Genomic DNA, 12,334 nt, shown 5'->3' on the forward strand with positions numbered 1-12,334 from the left:
AGGGTGTAACATTAACTGATCTTCAAGAAGCTGAAAAAACTATAGGAAGAAGTCGTCCTACACGAACCAGAGAACAGGAAAATGAAGAAAAAGAGAAGGAGGAGAAAGAAAAACAAGATAAAGAAAAGCAGGAGGACAAGAAGGAATCAGAAACTAAAGATGATGATTATAGACAAAGATATTCCAGAACTATTGAAGAGGTATCGCACTTTTTTAGTTAATGAATTTGATATTCATCTTAACATATGGGCATTTTTATCTGTGCTTGTTGGGGGGCGGACTTTAATTAGAGAGTCTCTAAGAGCCACTCTAATTAAAGTGCCTGGAGCGTCTTGTGTATCAGCATCCCCATGCTTCAAAATGGCAGTGTTGGACACACTTTAAATAAAGCCCCCCCACTGCCATTTTGAAGCACAGGGATGCTAATACAGAAGACATGGAGGCTGGCTGAAGCCTGATAATTACCACAATCCAGCAGACTCGATTAATTGAGTCTGCTCCTATGCACTGTAATTACAGTACCTCAGAGCAGTCTTCCTGCTCGTGTACAGGTACTCTATGATAGCATTAAAGTATATGATATAAGTCTTTTATGTCAATGTCTTAATATCATGGCTGTTTTCATTAATGTCCTTTAATCTCTGGTAATTGATACTGATTTTTTTTCTGCCGAACAGCCCTATCATCGCTATAGACCAACTTCAACTACAGCTTCAACTACTTCGTCATCCACCTCTTCACTTTCCACATCCACTAGCTCTCTTTCTACTTCAAGCCAACTAAACAGACCAAACAGCCTTATAGGTATAACTTCTGCCTATTCCAGAAGCGGAACAAAGGAAAATGAGAGAGGTAGGTCTGCTATATGTTTTGACTCTCTTCCCTATAATTACCAAAGGGCCACGTGTCTCTCTAAAGAAGGTAATATGTCCTGCATTAGTGGTTTTCAAACGTCCTAAAATCATAGAACCCTTTCATATCGCCTCTTCTGCTGTGGAACCCCTACACCTGGCTCCACAGCCTGAGAGAGCTGACATGAAGCCAGGTGACCTAGCATGACAGTGGTAGCTGCCATTACCCCCAATCCTAATGGGAACCCCTGATGACCGGTGCTGAACCCCAGGGTTTCACAGAACACAGTTTGAAAGCCACTGTCCTATGTAACGTGAGCTGTGAGGTAAGGTACCTACTGCCACTTAATCCAGCTTCTGGGAAAAATTCTGTCATCTTTTTTGTGGGGAGGGGTGGATCAGTGTTGGATGGTAATGTCTATTTTGACTTTGGAATTCAAATCTATTCATCCTGTCCCTTCCAGAGCCACAAAGAGTTAAAGGGAATTCTGTTTTGCCCTTGGTGTGCTTGTAACACTTGTAGAGTTGCATTAAGACACTTGTTATAATCAAATCCAGTGTTTCAGAGATTTTGCCAGTTACCTGGAAAAGTCGGGAGGGAATTTTTCTCCAATGCATGATTGGCCTGTTGTATTTGGGAATTTTGTTAGTTTCCAAAGCATCAGGGTGAGATGCAGGTTAGTATGTACCACTAGAATGGGCAGATGCTCTGCAGTGAAAGAGGATCCTTTTATGTGCTTTTCTGGTGTCTTTTCTTACGTTAAGGATCAAATTGACTGATTGCCAGATATGGGATTGGGAAAGAATTCCCTCCCAGTCAGGTTGATGGTGATCTTGAGGGTTTCTGCCTCCCTGTAGAGCAGGGCTGTCCAACTTGTGAGCAGCCAGAGGGCAGCAGCAGGAAGCAAAAGCTGGAGAAAGGAGGGGAGCCCAGCAGAATGGAGTTGGGGAGGTACTGATGGCAGCAGGAGCAGGCAGTGGGGTTAAGCACAGGGTACCAAGGCAGTAAAGGCAACAGGAGCCCACAGACCATGAGTTAACTACTCCGAAGCTACATTCAGCCTGGGAGCTCTGCTACAGTGTATGAGTCATCTGCTAGGATTCTCTGGATGTTTACCCAGCCAGTTCCCTGCCACCAGGATTTTGGACATTCATGGCAGTTTCCTTTCTGTCTCTGAGATGCAGCACATTAGTTTCCTGAGGACTGAAATCCTTTAACCTAAATTATTGGCGTTAATATAGGGGAAGCTGGATGAATATGAATAGGAATATATATTTGTGGTATATAGGTCAGAGTAGATGATCTGTTGGTTTTACTCAGCTGTAAACTTTGAAATAATCATGAACTCTCAAGGATCAATATTTTCTAAAGCTGTTACTTGTAGTAGCTTTCAGGAGGTGACTAGCAGTATCCTGGATGTTGTTTCCCTCTGTTATGAAGCAGTTCTGGATTTGGTTTGGGTTTCCACAGTTATATAGTCCTATTCTTGGTACCCTTTCTATACTGAAATAAGAATATTCTCATATGTAAGCGCAGTATAGGTACTGTATGAATGAGTTTTTAGTGGGAGAAAAATTATTTAAGGTATTTAAAATCCAATACCTAATTTCATAAATGTGCTTTCTCCATGAATATTCCCATCTTTTTCTGTCTAATTTTTGCTTCAAGTTTTTAGGCCTGAAGATTGTGATAACAGAAATAAACAAGTTAGTGTAGGGTTTGTTACAGTGTCTGCCTTTGAATGTGTTGATAAAAAGGGTAGCAGACTAGTAAACATTTTTGATAGCAGGTGATTGTCCTATGCTAGTACAACCCTGCACAGTGCTTGCTTTAATATCCAAACTATGTGAAAGCTTTTGGAGGGTAGGAGGAGGTGGGCGGTCAGCCTTAACACCCAAGAGGTTGCATCAAAGCAAATGCTGAATTAATAAAATAAATTCCTTATATGAATAAGGAAAAAAAAACCCCACAGGATTGCTATGGAGGATATTATTAATGGAGGAAACTGAGCAAGAGAGAGAGGGTTGTTTTGTTTTTATCGCTTGTTATTCATTGTGATAACAAGTTATACAAAATTCAAGGTTTAATTCTGAGATCAGCCTCAGAATATTTCTTTATACTGAAATATTTTGCTTTAGATGACTGATGTAAGATGTGTGACAGCAATTGGTAACTACAAAACGTTTATTATGCCAATCAAGTGGTATATAGAATAATGTTTTATGAACCCGTGTTGTAAGCTGAGTTATACAAGTAGTCTTAAAATGGCCAAAATATTAATCTTCCATATCTTGTCAGATGCTGATTTAGGGTTTCTGAAGATTGGATGATTTCTATACTGTACTTAAAAAGTGTTGTTCTTAACAGAAGGAGGGAAGAAAGAAGAAGAAAAGGAAGAAGATAAATCACAGACTAAATCAATAAGAGACAGGCGACGGCCGAGAGAAAAACGAAGGTCTACCGGAGTTCCCTTTTGGACTCAAGATGTAAGAAAGAAAGTGCCCAAACTTTTAACTTATACCTGTATTATACAAACAATATAGAAACTACATTAAATTGCATTAGAATAAAATCTGGTGTTTCAGAGTTTTTGCCAGTCACTTACAAGGGTCGGAAAGGAATCTTTCTCTCCAATGCATGATTATCCTGATGCATTTGAAAGCATTAGAATAGGGAGCGATGTAGAGCAGTATGCTTTATTATGATTCTTCATAGAAAAATCAGGAAGGACATCATCATGGGATGGATTACCTATGCCAAAACTTTTAATTTCTTCTTTAAAAAGTTATGTGCTGGTGTAAGACCAGCTAGGTAAATTGATTTGAAACTATATTATAAAGAAATATAAAACCTTAAATTATCATCATGTGATGGGTACAAACCAGAATCAGCATAGTTTAGGGAAAATTGCATCTTTTTAATCTGCTACAACTCTGAACATGTCATTAAATAATCAGTTAAGGAAAACTGCTTCACCTCAGTATGGGGGCTTTTAAGGGAGCCTTTGGCTATCTTTTATAAGAGATTCAAGAAAACGAAGTCATGGGATGAGTGGTAGAAATAGACGGAGACAGTTTAATCCAGCCCCCTTATTTAATAACCATTTTGTAAATTGGGATGTTCCTAGTGTAGAATCTGTCTGTGATTTACTAGGTAAAAGTGAAATAAATACAATATCTCTTGGTTTTGTGCAATGCTGGCATAATGGGTTAATTCAATCAAGCGGTTCTAGAATATAAATAATTACTAATAAATAGTATGTTACCAAGGTAGAATTCAGGGGCATTTATACACATACATTTGTCTGCTCCAACGCACCGGAGATTAATTGAGTCTGTGGGGTATGCAAGCTGATACGCTGGGCACTGCATCGCATGCATTTGTGTAAATGGCGAAATGTGCATCAACCCTGAGAAATGGCGGCAGCAGGCTTTTGAACTAAAACACCTTTGGGTTTTAGTTCAAAAGTGCACTGCAACTATTTTCTCAGTGCTGACACACATTTTGCCATTTATAAAAATGCATGGGCCACAGCACTGGGCACTTTTAAAAGCACTTGGCGTTGCGGCACAAGTGTTTGCACAAATGCCTCAAAAGTGTCATAGGCTCATTGTCTTAAATTTCCTGCTTTAGATCTCAAAACAAATCCCCTGCATCCCTATATGAACATGTTTGGATTGTACTTAAAAAAAACTTTTTACACTGAGAGCAGGAAGAATTAATAAAAACCCTGATATTGTTCCATGTTGATTTATTACATTAACTCTTCTGAAGCTGTCATTTTAGACTGATATTTAAACCATTAAATAACTTCAGAATCTTTCATATTCATTTGAATAAGTATGTAATAAGATAAAAATCTTAATAAAGATAAAAATCTGCCTACAGTTAATGTGTGAAAACGGAACTCACCCTGAACTCTACAAAATGCTACGTATTTACAATTAAATTTGAACAGAATTAACTCTTTACTATCCTTCCCCCCCCTCCCTGTGACTTAAATTTTGTTTGTAAAAGGAAGGATTGTATTTTACCAAATGTATTTATCCCATTTCTTCCCTTTACATTTGCTTCTGGTTTTTAAATGCTTCTGCCCTTCAGTTTAATTGGCTTTTTGAATTTCCCCTTTACTTCATGTGAAATTCTTGAGGAATTTTAATCATATGTCCTTCTGTTGCTTTTATGCAAACATTAAGGCAAATAGACTGACCCCAGATATACAAGTATAAAATGCTTTAAAGTTTTCAGCAGCATTCCAAAATATTTTTGATCTCTTCCTTGATTTCAGAGCGATGAAAATGAACAGGAGCACCAGTCTGATTCAGAAGAGGGAACAAATAAGAGAGAAACTCAGGTATTTGTTTAGAATTAATAAATAGAAACTGGTTTAAGAGATTACAATTGAATATGATGTTAAAACTTTCTTTCTTTCATTGCAGTTAGATTCGGTTATAAGAACACATCTTGTGGGGTATATATACTACTTATGAGTACTTTGAGTCATGGCTTGCTGGTATGTTTCAGTACCAGTTCCTTTGCAGTTTCTTGTGTGAAAGATGTCTTATACCATGTAAATGAACTGCAGGCTTTTATGATAACTGTTAATAATTTTTAATAGTGGTTGTTTGTTGAGTACAGTATTACCTCTCATTCTCTCTAGGTTTATCTATAGCGACTTTAGTACGTGATGTAATTTCTAGCTGAAACTTAGGCCGGTGACACTTACAGAGTTTATCTGAAGGAATTCTTTACTTCTGCTTTGTACATATCCTCAGCTTTATCTATTCTGTTTTTTCTCAGTGAAATGACGTGCTGTGACTAATGTGCACTAACTTTGAGTCCTATGCACTTTTCTTGACGAATACATAAAACAGCCGCTACTAATAATTCAGTTGGTAACTTCATAGAGAAGCTTAGAACTGGAGATCACAATCTAATTGAACGTTTCATGCTAGATAAGCTTTACTGGCATATGTTAGGACAGGGTTACTAGTCTTCAGGAAAGTGTTTTGTAAACAATGTAATGAGCTTGTTGCAGTATGGAGGAGCTTTGATATTCTTGATAAAAATGTCAGGTTGGGAGGAGGCTGGGCTGTATCTTTAAACTAAGTAATACAATTTTGTTGCCCTAAACATTGAAGGTAATGCATTGAAGAGGGCTCCTTCAGAATGATTTTTTCTTTCTTGTTATTTTTGTAAAAGCCTCTTTTACTCATTCCTCAACCAGTTTGGTTAGCTGATTCATTCTTCCCTCTTTCTGTTTGTTTTTGTATTTTCCCTGTATGGTTAGTGTGCCTATGTGTTTATATTTCCTTTTTCCCTTCATCTGTTTCCAGTACAGATTCTATATTCCCCTCAGGTTTTTAATCATTCTCTCATGTTGCCACATTGGGCATTACTTATCCCTTCCACATTTTGTCTAGTGGAAGCCTTCTGGTAGAATGTTCGTTTCAAAGGAAATGAACCAATGTAAGGCTGAATAGTATGATGATAAATAAAGCACAAAATGGTGAAGGTGGGTCTAAAACAAAACATTTTGAGTATGGTCAGGAAAATATTTTGTAAAGAAGATTTAAAAAATATAGGTTAGATGGGGGGGACGGACAGTGAGTAGATAGTATTGCTAACTTGGGGGGTTTCATACAGGAATTTTTAGGTTCAGTTGCATACTTCCCCCTAAGCCATATTATGAAAAACTTTACTTTTACACTGTAAAGGATAAACTGAACTGCTGCTGCTTAAAGTGATGGATTGGCTTCAAGTTCGGCTTTATAATAATATACAGCAATTCTTATAATCTGTACTATTAGTATAAACTGTATATATGTTAATGTTTAAATAATCTGGCTAGAGATAGTAGCTTGCTGGCTGGTGAATAATGTACATGCTAGGACTGCCTTCACCTGTTTATAATATTGGAAAATAAGAAATAAAGCGTATCTAGATTGTTTGGTCTACTTAACCTACCTGCAATGACACTATAGGTTGTCAGATACTGTTCTCTGGAGGGAGTTGTACAGAGCCATGTTTCAGGTCTCCCCCCGTCTCTTTCCATTTTGCACTATCCTTCCCCACCACCTTGTCCTTTGCTTTTAGCCAAAAACTGTCTTTACTTTCCCATTTCCCTAATTATTTTGGTTCCCAATGTTGCTTTTGTTTCCCCTTGTGATATTCCCCTTCCACTTTTTTTTCCTTTGCCCTTCAATTCAATCCCACTCAAATCTTCCTGAATACTCTAGGTTTTGTGAGGTCTCCCTGTCCTTGTACTTTGGTATTTTCTTTTTTTATAGGCTTAACAGTTTGCTGTTCGGTATTATGGTGTTGTTTCTCACTGTCTCTTGGTACAAATTGGGGAGAGTGTAGAGTGCTTTGTGTGGTCTGTCTATAAAAGGACTGATGCCTCTGTTTTCAGCCATAGAAAAGAGTGGAATACCTGCTTTAAATATTCTTCTGGATCTCCCTTCTCTACACCTTCTGGGAGTCCTTCTATTTTAATTTTTTTTTTTTTTGCTGTCTTTATGCATGATTTTCTATAATCAGAATTCTCTCTGCAAGCTCCTTTTCTTTCAGTCATCTTAATCATATTTTGATGACTTACTGCTGATTGCAGGTTTCTCTCCACCTTTTATATCCAGGTCTGTGACCAATATCTTTTACCTGTGCTTTGATTTTATCCAACTGTGCCTTTGGAAAGAATTTTCAAGCTCAGGTTCCTGAGGTTAAGGTCCCTGGCAAATGTTACACTTAAGACGTGACTGATTTAACTAGTTAATCACATCTTAACTAGTGACCTGTCACATGTTTGATCAATAAATAGTGTGATAAAATGAGGAGTATGCCATAAAACTATTACACACACTATGCATAATAGCTTTGTGGCTGGTTCTTATCATACCATTAATTGAATGCATGACCAGTGCCTGGCCTCTGGAGCACACAGAAACTTATCAGGACTCCCGTGTGCTCTAGAGGCTAGGACACCCTTCCAGCTGTGGTCGTGTTCCCAGCAGGGGGAGAACACCATGCACTCCTGCGGCTGGAAGCCCCGGTCAGATGATTTGAAGTACCAGGTGGAGCGGGGGAGTGCAGGGAGGGCACATGGGATTTTCAAGGGTTTAGGGGTCCATGATGTTTGTGAATTGTCATCTTTCCAATGGAATTGTAGCTTCAGGCAGCCATCTTCTCCAGTGATGTCATGTGATGCCACAAATTGGCTTTTAATATAAATACAGAGACTTAATAAAAACCCCTGTTTTCTCAAATATAATTAAAGCTGCTGTAGAATTTCCAGTCTGCTGCAGCCAGAACTCTGCAGTACCTGTAAATGTTGTAGAAATTTACTCAAGCTTATTATATAGTATAACAGAGTCAGTGAAGTATTTTGGGCACCAGTGGACAATTATGAAAATCTGCCATCCCAGGAAAAAAACCCAAAAACTTTAGCCTCTCTTGCCTATGAAAATTAGTAAAGGCAAAACTGGTATTTTACATGTTTGTGCACCCCTTTTCTCTCCTAACTGGAAATATAATAAGTTTTGTAGTAAATAAGAATGCATGTGGCTGACTTTAAAATTTATATCGTGACTACAAAAATAGTCATAGTTTTTTACTTGGTAATGATTTTGGCCTTCTGAACAAAATTAAAATACTGAAGTTCTCTGTTACTCCCTTATGTGGTGCTGCTGTAGCTTTCATTGCTTGATGAAGTTATAAGCCAGAGTGGAAGATGGTAGCTATAAACTTCTAAGAGCTTTGGCGGCTATTCAAGAATTTAAACAAAAGTGAAGAGGTCGAGAACAAGTCTTGGAGATGCTACAAAAAATTAAAAGACTTCAGACAAAAATCTCTGGCCTGAAATCTGAGAGGAACCTGAAAAACATGTTAATTTATGCAGAGTCAGAGGTCTTTTGAAATAAATTGTTTAGAACAAGTCATCAATCTGTACTTTGATGTTCCATGTACAGAATTGCATTGCCACTTGTTAGCTGATCAGTCATCCATAATTTTCAAGAAAAGAGAAATGTCATCAACAGTTACTAATTTGAAGGTCTTTGTAATATAATTTTACTTAAGCTCCTTGGTGCCAGAATCGGAGATTTCCCAATGGAACATATAAATTCAAACTGCCATTCTTATAAAAAGTTTGTGCTTCAGTAAGAAGGATAAAAATTTAGACTCACATGCAAGAAATAAATTGATGAATAGAAGCTTTGGGAAAGAGGAGATAAAAGGAAAAATCATGTCTGTAGATTACTTTGCCATCTTTTAGCTTAAGAAATTAAAGATGTTTTAGTGAAACCTTATTTTTAAATCACATTTTACCAGTACAGTTCCCTCCCTTTGGCACTCCTTTCCAGAACGGCGTTCCTTTCTAGTGTCAGCTTGAGGGTGAATTGTATTACCGATAAATACATTCCACTGTGGAGCCTTGTGCTTGGAAAATGCAGATACTATTACTAATGACTCCCAGTATTGTAAATATCAGGTTCTGGGAACCCTTGTGTGATATCTAAATTCTGCGTATGGGAAGGCAAAGGTATTGGGGAACAGAGTTACTAGAAGTCAGGCATTGCTAAAAATAGGGAAACATTTTATATATTGGTAAATTGGATCCGATTTTGTCTCAATGCCAACTGAGCAAAATTTTTTAAAAGGTTGCAGAGTCTTATTCAAATTGATTATTTGTCACAATGCTGACAGCAGTTTACAAACAGGATATACTTCAGCAAAGAAGGTGGCAGCTTAACTGTTGAAGTAACTTGTAGTTAAATTTCTTTTTTTATAAAACGTTTTTGAATGTGAATACTAGGGTGTTGGAACAGCTCACGTTATTACCAGATATGCAGTTAGTTGTTGGCTTGCTGTATGTAGAAGCATTTGCATTACTGATCTCCTGGTTTCATAGTTTCATAGTTGTTAGGAGCTGGAAGGGACTTTACAGGTCATCGGATGGACAACAAAATGAACATGAGCCACCAATGCGATGCTGTAGCTGGCAGAGCTAATCAAACACTGGCATGCATCTACCAAGACATCTCGAGCAAGGCTAAGGATGTCGTCCTCCCTCTCTACTTGGCCTTGGTGAGACCTGCAGCTGGAGTTATGCACCCAGTTCTGAGCACCGCACTTCAAGAAGGATGTGGAGAAGCTCAAGAGAGTCCAAAGGAAGGCTATGCTCATGAGAGAACTTGCAATTTTTAATCAGAGAATTTGTGATTTTTTTTTTTTTTTTTTTTTTTATCCAGGAAAACCAGGATCCCTGCTCATGATTTTAGATGTCTAGAGACCAGGTCATACAAGGAGAGGGGACTCAGAGGGGACTAGGTGGCAACCTACAAGGTGGCATACATCAGAGCCTGTGCGAGCATCTGTTCACCAAGGCTCCCCAGGGGAAGACGAGAAATAATGGGCACAATGGGCCTGATTGAGGATTGCTTCAGGCTAGACATAAGGAAAAACTTCTTTACAAGTTTAGTGCCAAGGGTGTGGAACAGGCTCCCCGCCAGAGGTGGTACAGTTGTCCAACCTGGCAATCTTCAAAAAAATGTCTTGATGCACATCTTGCTGGGGTCATCTGATCCCAGCAGTCTTTCCTGCCCAAGTGCAGGGTTTGTTGTAGTCAAGTAGTCTTTGAGACTTAACCTGTTCTGTGCCCTTTCACTAACTAGATTGTACTTTAGAATTTAATTTGGTGTATAGATTGGAATTCATCAGCTCTTACTGCTTTCTAAAGCACTTTAGGGGTAAATCTTTGGTCTTCAGCAAAAATACGTTTTACATAAGTTTGCGAATGTAGAAACTGTTAGAAGTTGGATGTTGGCCAGGGCACCTGAAATAGGCTGAAGGTGTAAGAGTTGCCAGCTTTCATGACGATATTAAGAGTCTGATGTTAAATCTTCATTTCAAAAGATTTGACTTCCCAGGCTTTTGCTCTTATTCATAATGGCCACACTCATGATAGGAGCTGCAGCCAGGCTTGAAGGTCGCTGATGTTTCTCTAAGCCTGCTCTTACCTACACTGGATACTCATTTCATCATGCGGCATAGGAAGATGGTGGACACAAAATGAAACAAAATATGGAAGGACAGATACCGATTTTTGTGATCGGTAGAGGAAGGCAAATGACTGCAAGACCAAGCATGATAAAGAGTGGTTGAGCTTGAGTGACAGATAAGAGAGGGCTCAGGTGAAGAAAGGAGGAATATCAGCTTTCCCAACTTAAGTCAGGAATCAAAAAAAGGCATCATGTCTACCCAGCAGACAAAGGTGTGTTGGGCCCCTTTGCCTCATGTATTTTGTATGCATTTAATGCTGAGTTTTTCACATCCAGATTGGAAAATTGGATGCTAGGGTATTGTGAAAAGGCTGAAAAATCAGAAAGAATCAGATGTAATTTCTTTTAAGAATATGTGAGTTTTAGGCCAATACCACAGTAATGGATGAAATATAGCAACCAAAATAGAATGGAATGTTCTTGGGGATCTGAGTCAGGATTTTTGAAAGCTTGAGGTCAGCAGTATTAGGATAGCAAATGTCATTGGATCTCTAAATTTTATATGGGCAGCCACCAAAGATTGGCATAAGTGATCTCGATTTTATACTTGCTTTCCAGCTTTTAAGGTATCTACTTTGTGGCAGTTTTACAAAACACCATTCAATAATAGCAGTGACTCATTGTACTAAATGTACCCTGTGTCCACATTTTGTTTTCTTTACTGGTGACTGTTCTAATAGGAGTTTTTTAAAGTATGTTTAATGACTGTGGTGAAGCTTGATAAATGTACTCAGAGTTTGCAGTTTTTTTGTATTTTTTTATATAGCCTTTTAGAGCAGTGGTTCTCAACTTCTTTAAGCTCGAGGCATCGCTTGGAAAATTCCAGTTTTTACCTTTCTTTCTTTTTTAAAAGAAATTGCTGTAAAAATAATACAGCAGTTCTTTTGTTGCAAACAACTCAAAGACCATAGCAGGTCAGAATGATTTTTACACCACGGAGTCCTATTTAAAAATCTCTAGGCTTATCTTGCGACTCAGGCATAGGTGTTTGCACACCTAATAGTACTTAATATTAGAGCACCTCACGGCACCTTTAAAGGATCTCACAGCACCCCATCATGTAGTGACAGTCTGGTTGAGAATCACTGCTCTAGAGTGTGCCTGAAACATTGGAAGGTAAGGATTACTATTACGTGCATAAATGAAAAGATGTTGAACAATTCACAAAAAATGGAAAATATATAGGGGAACACTGGGCACCAATGTGCATTTATCTCTGTGAATGTGTTAGAAACACACGTAAAATTAATAAATATTAGAATTCAAGTAGTCTTGTGATTTTTATGTACAGGGATATGTTGGAAGGGTCTTGCCAAAATTAATGTTATGCAGTACTTTTTTTGGAATAATGCAGATGATTCTTCCAAGGATCCTCTTGCTTCTAATCTAGAATATGCCAATGTTTGTTGCATCCTCTTTCAGAAATA

The 12,334-nt window shown here is 38.1% G+C and overlaps 1 protein-coding gene across 6 annotated transcripts in view; it reads left to right on the plus strand.

Annotated features, from left to right (window-relative positions):
* PPP1R12A (protein phosphatase 1 regulatory subunit 12A) overlaps positions 1-12,334 on the plus strand; it is a 198,276-nt gene that overhangs the window by 160,197 nt on the left and 25,745 nt on the right. For 4 of the 6 annotated variants that reach the window (XM_025200923.1, XM_025200922.1, XM_006021108.3 and 1 more), the window contains 4 exons: positions 3-200; positions 678-852; positions 3,220-3,338; positions 5,141-5,206. In XM_025200923.1, the coding sequence (XP_025056708.1) occupies positions 3-200; positions 678-852; positions 3,220-3,338; positions 5,141-5,206 (558 nt within the window). Of the gene's footprint in view, positions 1-2; positions 201-677; positions 853-3,219; positions 3,339-5,140; positions 5,207-5,291; positions 5,366-12,334 lie in introns of all 6 variants that reach the window. The other 2 variants (XM_025200925.1, XM_025200926.1) reach the window with 2 other exon arrangements.

This window comes from Alligator sinensis, unplaced genomic scaffold, assembly GCF_000455745.1.
Source record: "Alligator sinensis unplaced genomic scaffold, ASM45574v1 scaffold465_1, whole genome shotgun sequence".
NCBI classification, from domain to species: domain Eukaryota; kingdom Metazoa; phylum Chordata; order Crocodylia; family Alligatoridae; genus Alligator; species Alligator sinensis.